The 25709-nt window shown below is 43.6% G+C and overlaps 1 protein-coding gene across 1 annotated transcript in view; it reads left to right on the top strand.

Moving 5' to 3' along the window:
* The window catches only part of HGSNAT (heparan-alpha-glucosaminide N-acetyltransferase), a 33134-nt gene that overhangs the window by 426 nt on the left and 6999 nt on the right, over positions 1–25709 (top strand). The window contains exons 2-13 of the mRNA XM_053363078.1: positions 5351–5466; positions 7175–7305; positions 8797–8918; positions 11812–11881; positions 14222–14291; positions 15318–15427; positions 17025–17101; positions 18671–18701; positions 20752–20912; positions 22605–22720; positions 24480–24601; positions 25364–25490. Of these exons, the coding sequence (XP_053219053.1) occupies positions 5351–5466; positions 7175–7305; positions 8797–8918; positions 11812–11881; positions 14222–14291; positions 15318–15427; positions 17025–17101; positions 18671–18701; positions 20752–20912; positions 22605–22720; positions 24480–24601; positions 25364–25490 (1253 nt within the window). The remainder of the gene's footprint in view (positions 1–5350; positions 5467–7174; positions 7306–8796; positions 8919–11811; positions 11882–14221; positions 14292–15317; positions 15428–17024; positions 17102–18670; positions 18702–20751; positions 20913–22604; positions 22721–24479; positions 24602–25363; positions 25491–25709) is intronic.

The following is a 25709-nucleotide window of genomic DNA, read 5'->3' on the forward strand; positions in this document are numbered from 1 at the left end:
AATCAGACAATCAGACAATCACATATATCAAAAATCAGACAATCACATATATCAAAACAGAAAACAAAATATATCATATACACATATATCAAAACAGAAAACAAAAATCACATATATCAAAACAATCACAAAAATCAGACAATCACATATATCAAAACAGAAAACAAAATATATCATATACACATATATCAAAACAGAAAACAAAAATCACATATATCAAAACAATCACAAAAATCAGACAATCACATATATCAAAACAGAAAACAAAAAACAAGAAATACACAGTAAAGAAAAAGAAAAAAGAAAAATCCACTTTTAAGTTTCAAGGTTCTATATCCCTCTTTCCTGACCTCCTCTCCCTTTTTTGTGTTCCTCTTTATTCCGTCAAATTCAGCAAATTCTAGCCCTCTTTCAAACCTCACTCATAATTATATATTTCCACTTATTATGTCTCTAGTTTCCCTTATCTTGGTCCTTTACTCCACCTTAAATACTCTAACATAATATTTATTCTAGTCATACCCCCCTTCTCTTTTTTAAGATTCTTCTTTTCATAGCTCTTTTAACCATATCCCAAATGCCATGTTACCTTCATTTTAACACTCAAACATTTTACAATATTTTTGTAGATAGTCCTTGAACTTTTTCCAATCCTCTTCCATCATTTATTTCTATTTTTTAATGCCGTGGCTGAAGGGCGGTTATGCAAAGTTAGTTAATAATGCTAAAGTTAAAGGCACGGGTTTTTTTGGGGAGGGGGGTGGAAAGGAAAACTGGGGCGGCGCCATTGAAAAGCGTTTCGCCTGCCCCGCTTTTGCTCTCGGGGAGAAAGGTAGGTGGTTGGCGCTGCTTATAAGTTTTTAAAATTACATTTATGTGCCTCTTTTCCCCCTCCCAGGAGCTCAGGGGTGGTGTACGTGGTCCTGGGCGTGGCGGGGGGGGGGGGTTGAAGGGACAACTCAAGTAAATAAATAAAAATACTTCACTAAAAGTGAAGAAACTGGAGATTTTGGCAGGTTTTCCTGATCCCTTGGGGTCAAAAGAGAGTGCTGTGTTTCCCCATGTATGAGACTATATTTTTTAACCAAATTTTTTAAGTTTGAAATTGAGGATCGTCTTACACACGGAATATTGAAAATATTTATTTCCTAATTTAGGGCTCAAAAAATAAGAGTCGTCTTATATACGGGGGCAGCTTATATAGTGGTACTTCTAATTACGGTCACCATGTATGCTTCGGGATACATACACGGCAAACCCTGAAGTATTTTCCCAGGTTTCACCACACGCACAGAAGTGCTAAACCATGCGCAGAAGCGGCACCTCTGGTTGCAAATTCCTCAGGATCCGACCCAAGCACTGGAACGGATCCCATGCCCAACCGGAGGTACCATTGTACAGTCATACCTCGGGTTGAATGTGCTTTGGGATGAGCGCGTTCGGGTTCAGTAACGAAGCACGTTACTTCTGGGTTTCGCCGCTTGCTCATGCACAGACGCTCAAAATGACACCACGCACATGCGCAGAAGCGGCGAAAAGCGATGTGCGCTTGCGCAGATGTGCCGTCGCTGGTTATGTTTGCTTCTAGATGCGAACAAGGCCCCAAACGGTTCCCGTTCGCATCTAGAGGTACCACTGTACACAGAAATATACGGTACGGTGGTACCTCAGTTTACGAACAGCCCTGCTTACGAACTATTCAGTTTATGAACTCCACAAAACTGGAAGTAGTGTCCCGGTTTGCAAACTTTACCTCGGTCTACGAACAAATGGTGGAAGGGCACTGGCAGTGCGAGACCTCATTAGGGAAAGCATGCCTCCGTTTAAGAAGGGTTTCGGTTTAAGAACGGACTTCCGGAACGGATTAAGTTCGTAAACCAAGGTACCACTGTAATCTAAAACAACGGTTGTTGAGACACATCCTTCCTAATCTGCTAGACAGAGCCAGGCAGAGGATGACAGGTGGGTCTCCTGCCCCCCCCAAAATAAATCCTGTCTACACCCATGTACATTCCCCACCCTGCTTCACCCTCACAGCAGCCCTGGGAGGCAGGTTGGGGCTGAGAGACAGGCCCAAGGCCACTTCATGGATTAGTGAGGGATTCCAATCCTGATCTCATTCCCACCTGCCTCAACCTTGGGGTCTCTTTAGTCCAGTGCTCTAACAGTTGCACCACACTAGTGCTCTGGTTGCACCGCCCTGGGAACAGGTCGTTGGACTCTGCTGGAACGATTCAGCAAGGCTTAAAAAAAGAAAATATTATTACAGTCTCGTTTGTCTTCCATTTAACAACTATGGAAGTACAGCTCGCGAAAGACAAAACGGACCAGATTGAAATAAAAAGCTGCAAGCTCTTAAGATATGCTTTAACCTAGCTTTTAAAACGGAAAGCTGCCACCGCCACCATCATCATTTTGTTCTGCCTGCCACCCTTTGCCACAGTTTCAAGGCGGCTCACAGATCTGCGTAACCACGAATGTGACAAAAGCCATAAATAATAAATAAAATTGCGTCAGCAAGAATGCAACCAAATGGAACAATTTGCACATGAATCATAGGAAGAGCGAAAAATAAAGATACCCAAAATCAATACTGTATCAGTGGTGGCAACAATATCTCCCCTCCCCTGACACAAACAAAACCCCAGCCCAAGACCCAGAACAATATTCCACCCAACCAAATAAGATACTTTGGGGTGTGTGAAGCTTTAAATATCATCATATTTAACCCACTTCCCCATCCAATATTCCCACGCTACTTGGATTTCAAAAAGTTTTGCAATGTCTCCCTAGATTGACTCATCAGCCTGGCAGATGTTAAAAAATGATAATTTCCACCCTTTATTGGGCAAGGTGGTAGAAGAGCTACTGGATTATACGAATTGCCTGGATCCTTTTCACGATCTGGATTCAGGCACGGTTCAGGGATTAAATGAGCCTTGGTCAGCCTTATGGGTGACCTGTATCAGGGATAAGCCAGGGGATGTCACAGACTGTGCTATACACTTGTGGGATGGGTATTAGGGACAATCTTTCACAGTGCCTCTGCTCCTACCAAGAAGGTCATGTCTGGAAAGTAGCAACGGGAGACTGTTTCAACTGCATGGACTTTGTACTGCAGTGTAAGGTAAAGGTAAAGGGCCCCCTGACCATTAGGTCCAGTCGTGACCGACTCTGGGGTTGCGGCGCTCATCTCGCTTTATTAGCCAAGGGAGCTGACGTACGTCTTCCGGGTCATGTGGACAGCATGACTAACCCGCTTCTGGCGAACCAGAGCAGCGCATGAAAATGCCGTTTACCTTCCCGCCAGAGCGGTACCTATTTATCTACTTGCACTTTGACCTGCTTTCGAACTGCCAGGTTGGCAGGAGCAGGGACTGAGCAACAGGAGCTCACCCCGTTGCGGGGATTCGAACCGCTGACCTTCTGATCGGCAAGTCCCAGGCTCTGTGGTTTAACCCACAGTGCCACCTGCGTCCTCTGCTGCAGTGTACCACAAGGTAAAATTTCCTCCCCAATGCTGGTTTTAAAAGCCTCTGGGTGCAGCCATTAGGAGTTTGGGAGCAGTTGCCTGTTCTGGATGGAGTTGCACTCCTTCCGAAATAACAAGTGCAGAGTTTAGGGGTGCTCCTGGATTCGTCTCTGTCTCTGGAAACCTCTGGTGGCCTCAGTGGCTTGGAGTGCCTTTTACCAGCTATGGCTGGTATGTCAGCTGCAGCTGTTCTTGAACAGTTATGGTCTAGCCCCAGTGATCCATGCATGGGTGACCTCAAGGCTCAAGCCTTGCAATGCACTCTATGTAGAGGCTTCAGCTGGTGCAAAACACTTCAGCTAGACTGTTGATTGGAACATACTATCACTAGCACATAACTCCAGTGTCCAAAATTCTGTACTGACTGCACATGCGCTCCTAGGTTCAGGGGTCTTGTACTAATTTACAAGGCCCTTTACAATTTGGGTCCAGGATACCTGAAAGACTGCCTAATCCTCTATAAACCTGCCTGATCACTGAGGTCATTTTCAGTGGTCTCCAATGGCTCGATACACAGCTCGTATCCCCCAGGAGTTATGCATTTAACATTGCAGGCTTAGTTCCTTTCTGAACTTCTGGCACATACTGAACACATTTTTATTCCAGCAGGCATTCTAACTGAAGTTTGGTTTTATAGTGATTTTCTTTTTTTTGTATTTTATCTTTGTAAACTGCTTAGAGGCTATTGCACTTAAGCGACATGGTTTAAAACAAACAAATCCTAAGGTTTCTGCCAGGGACCATCCCCACAAGTGTCTAGCTAGACAGGTTTCTCAAGGGAAAAGCATTTTTTCACACTTACTTTATTTATTCAAAAGGCTATACCTCATCCTTGTGCAGATGCATTTCTCAAGGAAGCTTACAGCCATTAAAGTCTCATAGACTGTATAAAAAATATAAAATAGAAACAGGCTCAGCCAAATTCATCATATAAAGGTATCTACCCAGCAAGACAAAAGTGTGCTGGAACAGAAAAGTCTTCACCAAACAGCAGAAGGCAACAAGGGATCATGGCCACTTGGCCATTAGTTTCTCTTTTAAAAACATCAGCCGGTGCTTAGAGGCCCCTAGCTCAGAGGACATGACATAGCCCAGTGGTCAAGCATATGTTTTGCATTCATTAGCCTGTAGTCACAGTCCCTGGCATTGTGTTTGATTGTTGATGTAAAAATATATTTTTGGAGCATGATTATTTGAGTTTGTCATTTCTAAAGATTAGCCATTATAGTCTTCTATGATCAGCATTTTTACCTGTTTGGCAAATACGTCAATTCCCAGAACAAAGGCAAGTCATGACCCACAGCCATGTTTGGGGGTGTCAGCGAGAAAGGCAAAAGCCAGTAGCAGTCCAATATCACACTCACTCCAGGATGTTCACAACAAAGCAACAAGACATACCAAAGAGCTGGAGTAAAGAAATTGTTCCAATATCTCTGCAGTGACTGAATGCTTATGTGCAGCAGCCTTATAAGCCCCCCTCCTAGGCACAGCTGTTGGACATATGAGCTAACCAAGGATTTGGGTCTACTTGTGAGGAAACTGCTATGCTTGAGTAGCCCATTACTTCTGAGGACTAAGCCAGGCACTATGGTGTCTGGCCACAGCCTGGTACTGCACCTTCATGTGCTGACAACCTCTTGGGCTTGGAGGTGATTTGGCTTCTGTCTCTGCCTCTGAGCCCATTTGCAAAGGTGTTTGGGGTTTATATGATGCCTCTGAGTATGTAATCTGAAAAGGATCTGTCTTTGCAGAATTCCCAGTTCATCAGCAACACTGGCTAAATGGTGAAGCTTTCTCTCCATGCTTTATCTTTCACAGACATATCCAGAAGACAACCCTGGGATCTGAAAATTGACCAGGCTTTGCTACAAATTCATAATGAGTTGCTTGGTGAGAACTTAACCATCTCCTGGATCTCAGATTATTGCTACCAGGTAATTCATACTCATTGATGGGTAAAGGTAAAGGTACCCCTGCCCGTACGGGCCAGTCGTGTCCGACTCTAGGGTTGTGCGCCCATCTCACTTAAGAGGCCGGGGGCCAGCGCTGTCCGCAGACACTTCCGGGTCACGTGGCCAGCGTGATGAAGCTGCTCTGGGGAGCCGGCACCAGCGCAGCACACGGAAATGCCGTTTACCTTCCTGCTATAAAGCAGTGCCTATTTATCTACTTGCACTTAGGGGTGCTTTCGAACTGCTAGGTGGGCAGGAGCTGGGACCGTAAGACGGGAGCTCACCCCGCCGCGGGGATTCGAACCGCCGACCATGCGATCGGCAAACCCTAGGCGCTGAGGTTTTACCCACAGCACCACCCGCGTCCCTTCATTGATGGGTAGGTGGGAGTTATTGAATGCCACCCTAAAACTTTCACAGTTAGAAAGCAATGATGCAGTATAGTTTAATACATCATTATTTTCCAAAATCTGACATTTCTCCCCTGGGAAAGGAGGACTGGGACTTAGGACCATGAAAATTAAGAGGGGCCCTCCAGGACTCACGGGTGTGGAAGAGCACCCCTGTCATGTGCAATTTAACAAAATATCTTCACGGTAAAGGGAAGAAACACACAGAAGAAGCCAGATTTTGGCATTATTGCCTATAGTTGGCTCATTATAGCCATTATAGTCATTATAGCCATGCAGAAGCCTAGTCTCAGCTCAGTAGTTAAGACCACGGAAGTATGGGTACTTTCCAGAATTTTTCCTGATTTGCAAAATAAAAACTGGGCAAAGAAACATGGTTATAGGCTAGAATGGCATGGGAGGGTGCTTACTCAGGAAATTGACACTGAGAACTGAAATGGTTTAGTTTTCTATCCACTCCTGTGTCTGTGGCCTGCTAATGTGCTGGAGGTAGAGCGATGGGTAAAACCACGGTTTGTTGATTTAGAGGTTGTGACAAACCACAGTTAAGCTTTGTAAACCACGATCCATGTCTGAACTGAGCCTGCATGAATGCTGATATATTTTCAGTGGAGAAAATTAGTTCTAGGCTCTAACCCCAAGATAATGTGCAAACAAACCAGTGGTGCTAATGCACATTTTATTTCAGCTAGTATAACTCTTAACATAGGAAACAGATCATGTAGTAGTTTGTCTGATAATCATTTCTTCTTTTTTTCAGAACAAACCACTACTTTCCTTTAGACCAGTGGTTCTCAACCTGTGGGTCCCAAGATGTTGTTGGACTTCAACTCCCATCATTCCTAGCCAGCATGATCAGTGGTCAGGGATGATGGGAGTTGTAGTCCAACAACATCTGAGGACCCACAGGTTGAGGACAACTGCTTTAGACCCTTCTATTTGTGTTATACAGTGGTACCTCTAGTTGCGGACACGATCTGTTCCGGGGTGCCATTTGCACCCCGAAAAGTCTGCAACTAGAGTGGCGCTTCTGCGCAAGCGTGGAGGGCAATAGAGCACTTCTGCGCATGTGCGAAGTGCACAAAACGCTTCTGCATGTGTGTGCGGGGCGAAGCCTGGAAGTATACACTTCCTGGTTTGCCGCGTTCGCAAGCTGAAAAGACACAACATGAACCTAACGCAACATGAGGTATGACTGTACTTCAAAGATGGTCTTTTTATTGTGTCTAGTTTTGGTCACTTCTATATCTTATTGTTGTTCATTTTCCCTTATTTTCCAGTGCTTGCCTCAGGAACTGATTTCCATCAACCAAACATCTGAAGAGCCTAGTATTAGCATTGCTGCTGTGGATTCTCAGCATGCAGTCACCTTGCTGGTCAGTAACACGAAAGACAACAAAGAAATTTGCAGGTCAGAACCTTATTTTAGTGTACTGTTCCTTGAAATAGTTCACAGTTGCCAGCATCTGCAATGTCCCCATGACTCTGCTGTGGTTATTTATTTAGTGAAATTACAGGCTTTAATGAATGTCCAGTAATATACTGTAATGTAAGCATAGTTCCATCAGTAACCATTATTGGAGAGTTTATGTAATTCTGCAGCAGCTGTAGCAGCAGAACTAGTATAAAGTAAGCAGCACATAAGCGGCACACAAAACACTAAAAAACCATTCTACGTTCTAAATCTTAGGCTTAGTAAATGAATAAATGCTTAAGTCAAGAAAGAACTTAGCATATGAAGTTGAATGTATGTAAATACACCAAAATCTTGAGGGAGAATTTCCTGAAGAAAGAAATTAAATATTATAGCTTAATTTAAGAAGAAATGTAACATATGGACTTGAATGTTTATAAATATATCAAAACCATGAGAGAGAATTTACTGAAGAACCCTGAGGCTCTTCATGGGCAAAACAGGTGACAAACGCCGGCACCCCGTCTAACTCTTGTGCGTAACATCACTGACACCTTTGTTGATATCTACAGGAGCCTGGCTAAAGGAACCTTTAAAGACTGAATCTTCCTTTTGGACACAATCTGAATGAGTTTTCTGTTTGTGGCTTCTGTAGTAGATCTTCGACATAGCTCTCTCAATTTTTGGATTATTAACGTAAGATTTAGAACCTAGAATGGCTTTTTAGTGTTTTGTGTGCTGCTTATGTGTTGCTTACTTTATCCTAGTCTACTATGAGAATTGGCAGCATAGGTTCATTTCTTCAGAAGCAGCAGAACTAGCAAAGACAATCTGAATTCATAATGTGAGAAAAAGAAGTAGGAAATCAGGCTAGTGCTGAAGAACTTAGATGGGAGCATAGATAGAAGAGGCTGTAGAGGAGAAGAGTTGCATAATATCAGGAAAGTGAAGAGAGGTAATCAGAAAACAGAACTAAACCCAAAAGTTTTAGTAGATGCTCTAAGACTTTACCCTGCTGTCAGCTAAACGGGCACAGGTTCTAAACCGTTTGTTTTGTGTGTTCTGCAGGCCATGGGGTGGGGAACACAGCAGGCATATTTAACGCACTGTTTCTACACAACTTGTGATCATTGGATCAGCTGGCATCAGGTTGTGGGGGTGTGCGTGCATCAAGTCATCACACAGCTACCTATAGCAGAGTGTTAGCACACCAGAAAACAGTGAGTCAGCTTTTAGGCCATTGTTGTTGTTGTTTAGTCGTTTAGTCGTGTCCGACTCTTCGTGACCCCATGGACCAGAGCACGCCAGGCACTCCTGTCTTCCACTGGAAGACATGCTAACATGTAATTATTTAGGCCATGCTAACATGTAATTATTTAACTCTGGCTCTTCGAAGGTATCTTACATACTGCATTGTGTCAGTGTGGTTTCAGAGGTGGTTCTAATTTAAAAGTAACTTCCAGGATATTTTCCCTTTGCTGTTTGCAGGTTACATTATCATTTTGGAGAATTTGGAAACTATTCCCTAGTGGTTGGGAGTCTCCAGGGCAGCATCCCGAAGATTTCATGCAATATAACTGTCAATCAAAGTCCTTCCAACAGCTACCTCCGTATGTTGCTTTATACGTTTATGGTCTTTTAATTTTTTTTATTTAATCCCAAGTATCAAAACATACTAAAAAATAAAAATGGTATATTCTAATTTATACGGTGGAACCTCGTGTTACGGACGGGATCCGTTCCGGAAGCCCGTCCATATCTCGGAACTGATGCAAGCTGAAGCGCTGCGTCTGCGCACGGTGCAATTTAGCACTTCTGTGCATGCGCAAAGCGCGATTTAGCAAGCGTGTGCGAGCGGCAAAACCCAGAAGTAACCCATTGCGGTACTTCCGGGTTGTCACGGGACGCAACACGAAAACACATAACCTGAAGCAGACGCAATATGAGGTATGGATGGATGCCTCTGGGCAAATTAAGGTTAAGGAAAGGGCCGTAGCACTGTGGTGGAACATCTAGTTTATTTTTTTTATTTTTTTATTTTTTTTATAAATTTTTTATTGGTTTTTCAACATATAATATAAAACAATACAAACAACAAACACTGACAAACAAACATATAAACATGTATAATTTCATAAGTTTTTTCGTGTACCCAATTTCAACGACTTCCCCATGCCTCCCTTTTCTGCATCCCTGTTTTAAACTTTTTTCAGCAACCCCTGGTCTGAATTACTTATTAATTCCTTTCTTTAACTCTTTTCTTTCCTCTTGTCCAATCATTTATCGCTGCAAATCTGCTATGCTTTACCCATGACATTTTAACACTCAATAATTTTACAAGAATTTTTAAGATAAAGTTTAAATTTCTTCCAATCTTCCTCCACCGTCTCTTTCCCTTGGTCACGGATTCTGCTCGTCATCTCTGCTAGTCCCATATATTCAATCACCTTCGTCTGCCACTCTTCCAGTGTGGGTAGTTCTTGTGTCTTCCAATACTTTGCTAGTAGAACTCTTGCTGCTGTTGTAGCATACATAAAAAACGTCCTGTCTTTCTTTAACACCAATTGGCCTACCATGCCCAGGAGAAAAGCCTCTGGTTTTTTGTGAAAGGTACACTTAAGCACCTTCTTAATTTCATTATATATCGTTTCCCAGAAGGCCTTAATCCTTGGGCACGTCCACCAAAGGTGATAGAAAGTACCTTCAGTTTCATTACATTTCCAGCATTTGTTATTGGGCAAATGATAAATTTTTGCGAGCTTGACTGGGGTCATGTACCACCTATAAATCATTTTCATAATATTCTCTCTTAAGGCATTACATGCCGTAAATTTTATACCGGTGGTCCATAACTGTTCCCAGTCAGCAAACATAATGTCATGTCCAATGTCTTGTGCCCATTTAATCATAGCTGATTTAACCATTTCATCCTGTGTATTCCATTTCAGCAGCAAATTGTACATTCTAGACAAATTCTTAGTATTAGGTTCTAACAGTTCTGTTTCTAACTTTGACTTCTCCACCTGGAAGCTGATTTTCCTGTCCTGTTTATAAACTTCATTTATCTGGTAATAATGAAGCCAGTCTCTTACTTTAAACTTCAATTTCTCATAACTCTGTAATTTCACATTTCCACCTTCTTGTTCTACAATTTCCCAATATTTTGGCCATTTAGATTCCATATTAAGTTTTTTGACTTCCTTAGCCTCCATTGGTGACAACCACCTAGGGGTTTTGTTTTCCAATAGATCTTTATAACGAATCCAAACATTGTACAATGCTTTCCTAACAATATGGTTTTTAAAACTTTTATGAATTTTTACCTTGTCATACCATATATATGCATGCCAACCAAATCTATTATTGAACCCTTCTAGATCCAAAATGTCTGTGTTCTCAAGAAGTAGCCAGTCTTTCAGCCGGAACATCTAGTTTAAATGCAGAAGATTCTAGGTTCAATCCCTGGCATCTCCAGGTAGGGCAGCAAATGTCTGCTGTCTGAAGCACCGGAGAGCCCCTGTCAGTCAATGTAGATCAGGGGTTCCAGAACCTTGGTCCGCAGGCAGTAGCTTCATTCATAGAATCATAGAATCATAGAGTTGGAAGAGACCACAAGGGCCATCGAGTCCAACCCCCTGCCAAGCAGGAAACACCATCAGAGCACTCCTGACATATGGTTGTCAAGCCTCTGCTTAAAGACCTCCAGAGAAGGAGACTCCACCACACTCCTTGGCAGCAAATTCCACTGTCAAACAGCTCTTACTGTCAGGAAGGTCTTCCTAATGTTTAGGTGGAATCTTCTTTCTTGTAGTTTGGATCCATTGCTCCGTGTCCGCTTCTCTGGAGCAGCAGAAAACAACCTTTCTCCCTCCTCTATGTGACATCCTTTTATATATTCATTCATTCAGGTAGTCCATGGCATGTCTGCAAAAGCACAATTAAAAACCACACAGCATCTAGCACAGCACATTAAAATTGCTACAAGAGGCAGAAAAATCATTAAGTGGGCAATCCAGGATCCTGCATTAAAAAACTAGGGCTCATCTACTATCAGTGCCCCTGTTTGTATGCATATTTTTTTTCAATTCAGTTAATTCATTACAGCCTGACTAACAAGCCACTCTCCCCTGCAATCTCTAACCAGGATCGTTTACCCAGTTGTTGCTTTCCTGAGCAGATATTCCAGCCCCTGTTTGTGTTCCTGTGAGCTGCTTATTGCAGAAAACATCCTGAAAGAGGTGTAGCTGTAATATTGGATCATCACAGAGACCTAGTCAGTGTGAAAAAGAATCTAGCTGGAGATGCTTCTATGCTTGAGCATATCACACTTTTCCTCCTCTGTGTTTATATTACGTTTTGTTTACTGTCTTGAGATGTTAGCAAATGTTCCAATAAAAACTGGGCTGGGGGTGTTTTTAGTTTTCATCAGATATGTGGAATTGTGGTCCAGGATTCTACTTTGCAATTTGGAGTAATTAAAACTTACTGTTTTCCTTTGTATAGCAATTTTTTTTGCGTTTCTCATCTACATGGGATTCTTCTCCATTCTGGCATTGGGACAGGTTTGTGTGAAGTAAGTAAAATGTATTAATAAGATGTTCCTGTTACTTCCTTTTGAATGTTTCTCCTGCTGGATAATTGAGAACAGTTCATTTATGCAGTCTGGGAATGTGGCTTGTGGAGCGGTCCTCAGGTCTGTCTCAAAGAGCATTAGCTGAGAACCTGGTTCCCAAGTGCAAAATATATAATGAACAATCAAAGTTCCCTGAAAAATAAAGAACAGAATATCTCTGTTTATTCCAAGCCTTCTTTGAACAATGTTGTGCTGCCATTGATGACTGTCTATGTGCAGCTTTCCCACCACTGCTTTAGTCACTTGTCTGGTGGCAGCACTTACCGCAAGACCTTTCTTGATGTGTCCAGGCCTCCCTTTGTATCACTTGCTGGGACATTGTTATGAAAGTGTCCTGGGTGCCAGAGATCCGGGCAACTGGGATCCAGGGATTCCTCTATGGAGACCAAGAGGACTGCTCTACACAACTAAAGGGTCCTCTCTGATGATGATGATTTATTTATACCCCGCCCATCTGGCTGGGTTTCCCCAGCCACTCTGGGCGGCTTCCAACAGAACACTAAAATAAAGGTAAAGGTAAAGGTACCCCTGCCCGTACGGGCCAGTCTTGACAGACTCTAGGGTTGTGCGCCCATCTCACTCTAGAGGCCGGGAGCCAGTGCTGTCCGCAGACACTTCCGGGTCACGTGGCCAGCGTGACAAAGCTGCATCTGGCGAGCCAGCGCAGCACACGGAAACGCCGTTTACCTTCCCGCTAGTAAGCGGTCCCTATTTATCTACTTGCACCCGGGGGTGCTTTCGAACTGCTAGGTTGGCAGGCGCTGGGACCGAACAACGGGAGCGCACCCCGCCATGGGGATTCGAACCGCCGACCTTTCGATTGGCAAGCCCTAGGCACTGAGGCTTTTACCCACAGCGCCACCCACGTCCCTAACACTAAAATACAATAACCTATTAAACATTAAAAGCTTCCCTAAACAGGGCTGCCTTCAGATGTCTTCTAAAAGTTTGGTAGTTCTTTTTCTCTTTGACATCTGGTGGGAGGGTGTTCCACAGGGCGGGTGCCACTACCGAGAAGGCCCTCTGCCTGGTTCCCTGTAACTTGGCTTCTCGTAGCGAGGGAACTGCCAGAAGGCCCTCGGCGCTGGATCACATTGCTCCCTCCAGAGAGTATGCATCATTGATCCTCGTATCCTTTTGGACTGACATTCCAGAACAGGGATGATAGGCACTGTAATCCAGTAGCTCTGTTTCTCTCTAGATGCAGGGATGTTGCCAGAAACTGCTTCTGGAAGACAATTGCTCTACCCCATAGCACTTGAGCTCTGGTATTCCACAGTGCTTTCTTGGGGGCTGGGGGAGTCTATGTGAAATGTACAAGTGGGGTTATTTGGAAATTTGGAGTGAGGGTGCCATCAATAAGTTGGTGACACCCAGTTGGTGTCAACATTCTGCTAGCTGAGGTAGCACACTAGCTTTGACACCTTGCACAGAAATAACCTGATCACTATTGCTGGTGCTCTGTTAACCTCCAGATTAGACTATCGCAATATGTGGCACATAGGTGATGCCTTAGAAGACTGCTTAGGAGGTTCAGTTTGTCTAGAACACAGTGGTTGACAATAGGCTGGAACTAGTCAAACAGAAAGCTTTTAATATTTGATGCATTACTTTATTTTAATATTTTGTTGGAAGCTGCCCAGAGTGGCTGGGAAAGGCCAGCCCGATGGGCGGGGTATAAATAATAATAAAAAATTATTATTATTATTATAAATGTCACAAGTGCTTAAATAACTTCGCTGACTGCTAGTCCACTTCAGAGCACAGTTCAAAGCTCTGAATTTAACCTTTAGACCCCTATATCGCTTAAGACCCAATGGCTTCCTAACCCTACATGAACTTGCCCAAAAACAGAGGTTATATGCATATATTTTTCTATATATCTCCCCACCTTCTGCTTTGAGAGTGGGTTGCAGGGAAAAGAACATTTTTGGTGGGGTGGGAGGGGCCCATCTTTTCCCAGAGAGCACTGACTTTTCCCTTTTAGTGTCTGGTGAAAAAGGTTTTATTAATGAGACGTTTACATTTTTATTTCTTTACTTTTATTTTCCTCTTAAGCTTGCTAATACCACTGATACTTTTTAGACTGTTTCTGCCTTGCATAATTTGTTTGGTTTTTACTGTTTTAGTCGTCACTGTAAACGTCCTTCAGATCTTCATTGCAAAGTAAAGGACAGGTGATCAAATGCTTTAAGTGGCTGACTAGCTAGCTAGATCAATCACTGAAGGTGTTCCTAATAAAGAATAAAAGGGGACCTTTCTTTACTGCTTAATTCACAGCATTGAACCAATCAGAAACTGGCTTTACAAGAAGATGAACCCTACAGAAACTGATCGACTAATTAATTCAGTAAGTTCTTGGAATAATACAAATTGTCCATTAAAAAAAAAACACTGTTAAGAATTTGCTGTGAAGTTTGAGGGGTACACACATAGGTCATGAAAACTTAATCACATTGTTTAATAATTCAGTTTTTTGCCTTGTAAATTGACTTAGTTAAGGCATGTTCACACGTCTGTTGATTTCTTGATGAGTGCAGTACCAAAGTTATTACTTCCGTCCTAGAAACCACTGTCACGGATCAGCCATTACCCAGCATGGCTTTGAATGCAGTCCTTTTTCAGGGCGGCAATGCAGTTAAGTCAGACATCAAATGATTGTACATGTGTATGAATCAGGTCTCTTGGCTGAAAAAGAGTACTGATTGCCTTTCTTTTTTTAAACGTATTTTTTATTAAAGATTTATTGGTTTACAAAAGTACGTGCAATGTCTCTTTTTTCAAGTAACATTTTCTACAGATCAGTTTCATTTGTTGAGACATTAGTGTTACATTAAGAGTACTGATTGCTTTTAAGGAGTTTTTTTGCCTGGTAAATGTATATATAGGATTGAAGCCTGAAACTACGCTGGCTACAAATCACTAGTGTGACATTAATTTTGTTATAGCTTTGATAGGGGAGGGTATTTCACTGAAAGGCTGGTTTTTTTGGTGTAAGGAATGGTTTTTACCCTCCTTTGGTGTTTTTTTCCTTTATACAGGAAGCAGGGTAACACCCAACATCTGATCAATAGCCAGCCCAATGCGAATAATCATAGGATTAGTAGATTCATTGGAGTGCATGGCCCTGTTGTGTAGAGAAATACTTTTGCAGGTGTGGTTCCTGTCACCACGGCAGTAGCATGATGAGAAGCTGCACTTTTGAAAAGGCACTGGACCCATGTCTCATATTTGGAATTTGGTAACGCTAAGGAGGAACTCTCACAAAAGACGATAAATAAATAGATGCCTATAAACCTGTTCTAAGTGGCTTGGGCTTTATTCGAGACCATCCACCTCATTGCTTTAATTTTTCCTTGTTTCCTTTCTATTCAAGGAGCTTGGATCCCCAAGCAGAGCAGATTCTGCTGGTGGCGATTTGCCGGCTGGGGTTTGGAGTTCCGCATCCTCCCTGCAGAGGCTTCGTTCCCTGGACACGTTTAGAGGGTAACTTTCAGCTCTGAAGGATTCCATACCAGAAAGCTTCAAAGACGTTTCTGTAATGTGTTCGGGGAAATTAAAACCAATTGCTTTCAGAGTTACCGTATTTTTCGCTCTATAGGAAGCACTTTTTCCCCTCCAAAAACTAAGGGGAAATATGTGCGCATCCTATGGAGCGAATGCAGGCTCCTTGGCTTCAGCAATAGCAACACAAAGCCTCCGAAGCGCAGAGGGAGCGCTTCCTCCGCACTCCGGAGGCTACGCATTGCTTTCACTGAAGCCTGGAGAGTGAGAGGGGTCAGTGCGCAGTGACCCCTCTCGCTCTCCAGGCTTCAGGGATAGCCACCTGAAGCCTTTGGAGTGCAGCGGGAACTCGTGCTGCACTCCAAAGGCTTCGGGTTCCTTTTGCTGAAGCCGGGAGAGCAAGACTCTCCTGGCTTCAGCAGAGAGGGAGAGCTGCGCAGCGCCCCTTCAGCGAAGCAGGAGGAGAAATGGAAGGGGCTCCATTTCTCCTGCTGCTTCGCTGAAGGAGCGCTGAGCAGAGAGGGAGAGAATTTTTTTTTCTTGTTCTCCCCCTCTAAAACAAGGTGCGTTTTATGGTCGGGTGCGTCCTATAGAGTGAAAAATACGGTAATGCTGTTTTCTGCGGCAGTAGGGCTCATAGAGAGGAGAATCCATTTGTGCTAGATGCCATGAAAAATCCAGCAACCGTACAAACAGAACACTGCCTGTTTCTTAAGGGATTCAACCCAGCCACAGATTACATGCCGCCCCTCCCCAGTTCCTCTCAGCTCCAGCACATGAAAGAAGGCATGATCTCTTGGTTCATTCTCTATCCCTTAACTTTGGGCAGTCCCCAAAACATAGCAAGCCCAGGGAAATGCTGGAATAAAATGGAAAATACAAACGCTGCATTATAACCTTCTCTTGGCAGATGGAGAAGAGCATTTGGTAGGAACTGTCACTTTCTGCAGATTTGTTCCATATGCAGATTTATTCCATTTGTTCCACACTTTCTGTATGCAGACTTGTTCCATTCTCTCATTTGTAACAGAACTGGGACCAAAAAACCGTGATAGATTTATTTAGAGTCTCAGAACTTACAAAGTCAGTTATAATCACCTGCAAACCAACCACTGTAGAAGTAATGAAACAAGGTAGCCTTCTCTTAACGAAGTACATAGTTCAGTCGGAAGCATAAACCTCAGGGTTGTGGGTTTGAGCCCCACGCTGGGTGATAAATTTCTCCTTTACAAGGGGTTGGACTAGATTCTTGCCTCCTCTCACAAGGAGATAAGGTTACATCAAGAGAAGCCTCTGAATCATACCTTGTAGGATTAAATAAATACAGTGGGTTTTTTCTGGGGGGATGAATCTTTGTACTTTTGTTCATTTACTGTATTTATTTTCCCCGATTTGAACTATAAAATGGTGATTTTCTTGAGTTGAAATTAGAGTACCCCTAAACATTTTTTTTTTTAGGAAAAAAGCACTGAATAAATATGTAATAATTTAGAAATTTTCTTCTCAGACAGCGATAGTTAACCATTTTAATGGTGAAATATGTGAGGTAGATAATCTTCCTTTGCTTTCCCCTTTGTAGGTTGGCCCTTGTAATTATGGTCTTTGTCAATTACGGTGGAGGAAAGTACTGGTTCTTCAAGCATCAGAGCTGGAATGGTAAATGTTGTTCTTGACTTTCACTTCATTCATAGAAATGGGTTTTGTTGTTGTTGTTGTTTAGTCATTTAGTCGTGTCCGACTCTTCGTGACCCCATGGACCAGAGCACTCCTGTCTTCCACTGCCTCCCGCAGTTTGGTCAAACTCATGCTGGTAGCTGCAAGAACACTGTCCCACCATCTTGTCCTCTGTCGTCCCCTTCTCCTTGTGCCCTCCATCTTTCCCAACATCAGGGTCTTTCTCAGGGAGTCTTCTCTTCTCATGAGGTGGCCAAAGTATTGGAGCCTCAGCTTCAGGATCTGTCCTTCCAGTGAGCACTCGGGGCTGATTTACTTAAGAATGGATAGAAATGGGTAGAGGGAGCCAAACATGCCTGATCTGCTTTCTGGGACCAAATACCAAATGTCTGCAAGAGAAGCTGAGTGTGCAGGTAACAAAGCCCACTCTAGGCCACACTTGCCGAGGCCTAACTATAGATGGCATGTAAATGCACATAGTTGAACCCCAACAACCCCCCTTTTCAGGAAAAGCTGCTTCAGGAGGGGGCAATTTGTAGTGGAAAAACAGTGGGATATTCAAGTCTTTACCTATTTATCACTTAAGGTAAAGGTAAAGGGACCCCTGACCATTAGGTCCAGTCGTGACCAACTCTGGGGTTGCGGCGCTCATCTCGCTTTCTTGGCCAAGGGAGCCGGCGTACAGCTTCCGGGTCATGTGGCCAGCATGACTAAGCCGCTTCTGGCGAACCAGAGCAGCGCAGGGAAACGCCGTTTACCTTCCCCCCGGAGCGGTACCTATTTATCTACTTGCACTTTGACGTGCTTTTGAACTGTTAGGTTGGCAGAAGCAGGGACCGAGCAACGGGAGCTCACCCCGTCGCGGGGATTCGAACCGCCAACCTTCTGATTGGCAAGTCCTAGGCTCTGTGGTTTAACCCACAGCACCACCCGCGTCCCTATCACTTATTTGCTCTAAATTGCTCTTCTTGAAGTGTTTTCATCCTACGCTTGGAGGGAAACCACACATTCATAGCCCTGCGGGAAGAAAAGCAGTGGTGTGTATGTGTGTTTGTGTGAATTAGAGCAGAGAATAAAAGGTTGGGACGAGTTAAGGCTCGCCTGCCCATACTACTTCTCCACTACAAAGTCCCTCTTCCTCTACTGGCTTGTCCTAAAAAGAAGAAAAGTGTTGTTTGAGCTTGGTTACACGCATTTTGCTTGTAACATTTAGTTAAACTCTCGGTTGCACATATTTTAGCAAGGGAAGAAAGTTGTTAATATGTTTTAGGTCTAAACATTTGGTGGACCCAGGGACAAAGAATTATGAAGCGTTAAAATCAAGATGTGGGAAATATGGAAACGACAAGGAGAAGCAGGACTAAGATGTGGAGATATGCTTCAGAGATCCAGACCGTATTATGATTGGATATATTAATTGGATGTTTTTTATTGGAAAATCAATAAAAATGATTTAAATAAATAAATAAACATTTGATTTCTACCTAGAGACTAACTACTAGTTGACCCTTTATTATGAAGTTTAATTAATTTCTCATTTTCTCTTTATAGGACTAACCGTAGCAGACCTTGTCTTTCCATGGTAATTCATCCTGATTGTTATGATGACTTCACAGAAGTCAGGAAAGTTTATTCAGCAGAGACCCGTATGGGGTTTTCTTTTACTGTATGTCAGTTGGATCAAACTTGTTTTGTCCTGGATTCTCAACAGGTTCAATCGTCACAATTGTTTTTTAGAATTGCTGTAGTTTTTCTCACTCTTGTAATTTTAAAGTAAAAAAGCACAAATAGCAGCATGAAATCTTAAATATTCCTGAAACAGGGTGTCCAAAATTGAATTAGCTGATGTTTAAGTTTACAAATCAGTTTTGAAATCCTGAAAAGAGACAGATTCCTGCCATACACCTATATACTGATTTTCGCTTTACATGTTGTGCTTGTCTATAAATTCAATATATATCCCTTGGAAACAGTTACCATGAAGAGACTGAGTTCTCATGTTTGAGGGTGTATGCTTGGAGTGATGCAGCTCTGTTTTGTTCATAAAATTTGGGGAGACTAATTTTGCCTTTTTACAGAAGGCAACTGTGCACAGCACCAATTAGCAGAATCGTGACATTATTTATGAACACCGATTGCCTTTACCAGTTTCTCAACATTAATAAAAACTGATTTGGTTTGGGCTTTTTAAAAAACAAATTTATCAATCAATCAATCAATCAATCTTTATTACGGTCCAGAGACCCAACAAATAATTACAAATCAATACACAATTCATACAGCCTACCTCCAGGTTAAACAAGCATTTTGTTCAGAATATAGAATATCGGTGGTTGCAAGAACAAATGAGCCCTATATTCTAAACAAAACAAATTTAGAACTGGAGTACAGAAGACAGACAGCCTGCCTGAAAAGTGGGAGCTGCCATATATCCAATAGAATTCAGTTTGCTATTTAATATGTATGCCAATAGGCAACGCATGAGTAGGTGAAAGTGGGCTCACCTTATAAGAGAGAAAAGGATTCAAAGTCCTGTTTTAAAGACTGCCCACACCTTGAGTATATTTTTAGTGCTTCTGCCTTCCTCAGTCATACCCCCACCCCATAAAATAAGACACTGAACTTCCCAGTGTCCTCTATGACCGTCTTCCCCATCCAGCATGGCCTATGCTCAGGGGTGATGGGTGTTGTAGTCCAACAGTGGCTAGAGATAGCTGGTCTATGACGTATGAAGGCCTCTTGGGGGAAATATGAGGACAGAAGCCCAGGCCCATGTCAGTAATAATAATAATAATAATAATAATAATAATAATTTTTATTTATAGCCCACCCTCCCCAGCCAAGGCCGGGCTCAGAGCGGCTTACAAGCAATAATAAAAACAAGAATGATTACAACTTAAAAACAAAAATAAAAAACAACATTAAAATATTGAAGCATTAAAATATTAAAATGTAGCCTCATCGCAGGAGGAGAAAGGAAAAGAAAAAAGAAAGAGGGGGAGGGAATCAAATTGGCTCCAAGCCAAAGGCCAGGCAGAACAACTCTGTCTTACAGGCCCTGCAGAAAGAAATCAGATCCTGCAGGGCCCTGGTCTCATGAGGCAGAGCGTTCCACCAGGCCGGAGCCAGAGTTGAAAAGGCCCTGGCTCTGGTTGAAGCCAATCTAACTTCCTTAGGGCCCGGGACCTCTAGGGTGTTGCTATTTATGGACCTTGAGGCTCTCCGTGGGGCATACCGGGAGAGGCGGTCCCGTAGGTACCAGGGTCCTAGGCCGTGAAGGGCTTTAAAGGTCAAAAGCAGCACCTTAAATCTGACCCTGTACTCCACCGGGAGCCAATGCAGCTGGAAAAGCACTGGGTGATTATGCGCCCATGGCAGAGACCCCGTGAGGAGCCTCGCTGCAGCATTCTGCACCCGCTGGAGTTTCTGGGACAGCTTCAAGGGCAGCCCCGCGTAGAGCGAATGAGGGTGGATACCTTTTCAGTATTTGTGGATTCCTCTCCCACCATCGCCTTCTCCACATCTGTTAGTGAAGGGCTCCCCAAATCCCCTGCTCTTTGGACGACATATGCTTGTTAGATCTGCCTTGAGCAGGCTTGATTTTCCCCCCCCTCTTCCTCTTGCCTCTCTAGGTTTGTGTTCATCATGGGCACCTCCATTTCACTGTCGCTGAGTTCCATGTTGAGAAGAGGTCGTTCCAAATGGCAGCTGCTGGGGAAAGTCCTGTGGAGAAGCATCCTCTTGTTTTTAATAGGGGTCATAGTGGTGAACCCAAATTACTGCGTTGGGCCATGTAAGTGTTGAGAGACTTGTTTATTTTCATGCTGACTACAAAATGTGCCGCTTCACTTTTACAGAGCTTCCCCTTGTGTCGCTTGCTTTCCCCTTACTCTCTGTGGCAAATCCCATTAGAGTTGTGACGCTACCCATATATTAGATGGGATAAAATGGTCCCAGAAGAAATGAAGCCATCTCAAGACCCCACACAGTTCAAAGGATAATTTTCTAGTCTGACTTCCTGAAAGGTAGCGCTGAAGACTAGGGGCCTTCAGACCTAAAGGATTGCAGAAACAAGAGAGTGAGGCCCTTTGTCTGAGTTTTTATTTAGTGAATGGAATTTCAGACTTTATAATAGTAGAATACAGTACAGTGGCACCTCGGGTTAAGTACTTAATTCGTTCCGGAGGTCCATTCTTAACCTGAAACTGTTCTTAACCTGAAGCACCACTTTAGCTAATGGGGCCTCCTGCTGCCGCCGCGCTGCTAGAGCATGATTTCTGTTCTCATCCTGAAGCAAAGTTCTTAACCTGAAGCACTATTTCTGGGTTAGCGGAGTCTGTAACCTGAAGCGTATGTAACCTGAAGCGTATGTAACCTGAGGTACCACTGTACTGAAAAACTCAGCTTAACATATAGCAGTCCTCACTTATTTAAGCGGATAGGCCAAATGGCAGAGAAGCCCCTTAGAAGGAATGTATTTTTCCAGAGTGCCCCTTGGCTGAGATAAACCCAGACTGTGCAGCTTAGTAGCATAAGGCAGTACAGAACTGGGTTGTCCAGAGGTTATCATAGGATTACACTCAGTCCCAGTTACTTCTGCAGTAAGTATTCTGAGCACAATTAATGCGCCGATTAAAATAAGCAGCTGAAACATCTTAATAATAATAATAATAATAATAATAATAGATTTTTATTTATACCCCGCCCTCCCCAGCCAAGGCCGGGTCAGGGCGGCTAACAACCAATAATAAAAACAAGTTGATTAAAATACAATTTAAAAGATTAAGATACAACATTAAAACAATTAGGGAGCAATCTCTTCATAGGAGGAGAAAGGAAAAAGAAAGAGGGGGAGGGACTCAAACTGATTCTGAGCCAAAGGCCAGGTGGAACAGCTCTGTCTTTACAGGCCCTGCGGAAAGAGATCAGATCCCGCAGGGCCCTGGTCTCAAGAGACAGAGCATTCCACCAGGCCGGAGCCAGTGTTGAGAAGGCCCTGGTTCTGGTTGAGGCTAATCTAACTTCCTTAGGGCCCGGGACCTCTAGGGTGTTGCTATATATGGACCTTAAGGTCCTCCGTGGGGCATACCAGGAGAGGCGGTCCCGTAGGTACGAGGGTCCTAGGCCATGAAGGGCTTTAAAAGTCAAAACCAGCACCTTAAATCTGACCCTGTACTCCACCGGGAGCCAATGCAGCTGGAAAAGCACTGGGTGAATATGCTCCCATGGCAGAGACCCCGTGAGGAGCCTCGCTGCAGCATTCTGCACCCGCTGGAGTTTCTGGGACAGCTTCAAGGGCGGCCCTGCATAAAGCGATTACAGTAGTCAAGCCTGTATGAAATATATATGAAAATATATATTTTCATAATATGACACTACCATCTGCAACAGCATGTATTGTCTTTGCATCAGATCCAGATTTGCATCAGTTAGCTCTCTAATAATGCAGGACTTACTTTTACATTGCTTTTTATGCCTTCTGCAGTGTCCTGGGGTAACCTCCGAATTCCAGGTGTGCTTCAGAGACTAGGCTGCACATACCTTGTGGTTGCTGTGCTTGAGCTCCTCTTTGCCACACCTGTGCCTGAGAACAGTGCTCTGGTAAGTGAATGGCCGGACAAATGGATCTGAACATAGGGAGTGAACAGAAGGCTGCTTTGGTCACCATTGCCTGCAGCAGAGCAGTCGCAGTCTAACTGAGGAAAGCTGAAATGGCTCCAGAAGTAGAACCCTTGCTGTGCATACATTCTTCTTAATGAGTGCTGTTAAAAAAGTTACATCAAGCACTGGACAATAAATAGAAGATAAGGTTCATAGGAACTAATAATAATAATAGTACTACTACTACTATTACTATTACTACTACTACTAATAATAATTTATTTATACCCTGCCCATCTGGCTGGGCTTCCCCAGCCACTCTGGGAGGCTTCCAACAAAATATTAAAATACCGCAATATATCAAACATTAAAAGCCTCCCTAAACAGGCTGCCTTCAGATGTCTTCTAAAAGTGTGGTACAGTGGTACCTCTGGTTACGTACTTAATTCATTCCGGAGGTCCGTACTTAACCTGAAACTGTTCTTAACCTGAAGCACCACTTTAGCTAATGGGGCCTCCTGCTGCCGCCGTGCCGCCAGAGCACGATTTCTGTTCTCAGCCTGAAGCAAAGTTCTTAAGCAGAGGTACTATTTCTGGGTTAGCAGAGTCTGTAACCTGAAGCGTATCTAACCCGAGGTACCACTGTAGTTGTTCTCTTTGACATCTGGTGGGAGGGCATTCCACAGGGGGGCGCCACCACCAAGAAGGCCCTCTGCCTGGTTCCCTGTAACTTGGCTTCTCGCAGTGAGGGAACCGCCAGAAGGCCCTCGGCACTGGACCTCAGTGTCTGGGTAGAACAATGGGGGTGGAGACGCTCCTTCAATTGTACTGGGCCAAGGCTGTTTAGGGCTTTAAAGGTTAGCACCAACACTTTCAATTGCGCTCGGAATGTACTGGGGGCCAATGTAGGTCTTTCAAGACCGGTGTTGTGTGGTCCCGGCGGCCACTCCCAGTCACCAGTCTAGCTACAGCATTCTGGATTAGCTGCAGTTTCCGTGTCACCTTCAAAGGTAGCCCCACATATAGCGCATTGCAGTAGTCCAAGTGGGAGATAACTAGAGCATGCACCACTCTGGCGAGACAGTTTGCGGGCAGATAGGGTCTCAGCCTGCGTACCAGATGGAGCTGGTAAACAGCTGCCCTGGACACAGAATTGTCCAGGAAACAGCAAGTTGATACTAAAACCTAAATACAGTACCCAATGAAATATAATGCTACCTATGTAGAACAGCAGCCATAAGAGGATGTGGCGCGTAGAAGGAAATGGTTTTTCAGCAAATAGCAGAAATACGCTGCACCTTCATTCACTGCTCAGACACAATTTGTGGTTCTATAAAAGTGGAAGGGCGTGTAATTTTGTAACTTATTCTCTTTTTTTGCAACTTGTGCAGTGTCCCCTTTTTATTGTTGTGTTTCTCTCCCACCCATAAGTTAAAGCAAATAAACATAAAAGCAACTATGATCAGTACTGCCAACCAAGAAAAACAAAGCCTTTTGCTGACATTATGAGGTGGTAATCCACCTGTTTAAAGCCTAGATCCAATACCTAAAATAGAATAAAGAAAAATATCACGATTAAATTAGAACCTGTAGAAAATGCTGGGGCGGGGCGGGCACTTAACAAAGGCATAGGAAAAAACAAGCCAGGATGCTTTTAGATAGCCAAGCAGTTGTGACTACTGGTGGTGCTTGTTCTTGAAGGCATGTCATCTATTGGGTTACTCAGTCAAAATTTACTTTTTCTTCTGTGTTTCAACAGGAAGCTCCATACTCTGCTCTCCAAGATATTCTTCCATATTGGCCCCAGTGGCTTTTCATGATGACACTTGAAGCAGTTTCGCTGTGCCTCACCTTCCTGTTAAACGTACCTGGGTGTCCAACGTCAGTCAAAGCTTAGATCTTTTTTCACTTCGTTTGCTTTTCTTAGCGTGGTCTTTTCCAGATACCTAGAGAACTGGTTTTATTAGGACTCCAGGCCACCCACATTTTGGTGTCTGACATTTGGAAATCCAGATTTCCTTCCCGCCCCCCCCCAATTGACTTGGAGGCAGAACTTGCTATGACATTTTCATCTGTACTCCTGTTTGAAATTAACAGAAGTTGTGCAGTAGCACTACTACGGCCTTGGGCAGTCTCTGCTGATTTCAGCAGGGCTTATGTAGGGGAATTTCCTGGTATGGGGTGGGGTGAATACTGCCCACAGCTCAATTCTGCCTATCTCCAATTCTGCCAATCTTCATCTACTACCTGTGGCAGTCACTTTATGGTTACTGCTCTTCTGTCGGGACCTCTGAAGTTTGGTGAATAATCAGCACTAGTGGTTGCTGGCTCCAGGATTTGTGCCCTCAGTGCCTTTCCCAAGGACCCACAAATCCTGGAGCCAGCGACCAGCAGAATGTCACGCTGCCTGTGACATTCTTGGGTGCTCCATGCAAAGTGAGACTAGCAGCCAAGGTGGGTGGTGGGCTGTTTTCCAGGTGTGGGGTCCCAGCAAATGCCTTGCCACTCTGATAACCGGACAACTTAGGACGCCACACTAGATTTCCCCAGAGTGCTGAACAAAAGGAGATAATTGTCTCTTTTCCAATAACTCATCTCAGGCCACTTCTGACCATGTGGCTCACTTCCTTTTTCCCCTTCTAGAGGTTACCTTGGCCCTGGAGGCATTGGAGATTCTGGAATGTACCCCAACTGTACTGGAGGAGCAGCTGCTTATATTGATCAATTGCTTCTAGGAGAAAAACACATCTACCAACATCCATCTTCTAACGTAAGTGGTTGAAGCGTCACGTGCACCCATCGGCCATCTCCAAAGTGAACAAATTATCAGTGGCCTGCTTAATTTTTTTTATCATCTGGTTATTCTTAAGAACAAAGTTACATGGCAAAATGTGGTGTGTATTTTTTCAGTTCTTCAGCTCGTTAATGCAGCTACCAGCTATTTGGCGCTGCTTTACTTAGGTCAGGGTTCCCTTTACCTTTACTTAGA

Source organism: Podarcis raffonei, chromosome 13, assembly GCF_027172205.1.
Source record: "Podarcis raffonei isolate rPodRaf1 chromosome 13, rPodRaf1.pri, whole genome shotgun sequence".
Lineage (NCBI taxonomy): Eukaryota > Metazoa > Chordata > Lepidosauria > Squamata > Lacertidae > Podarcis > Podarcis raffonei.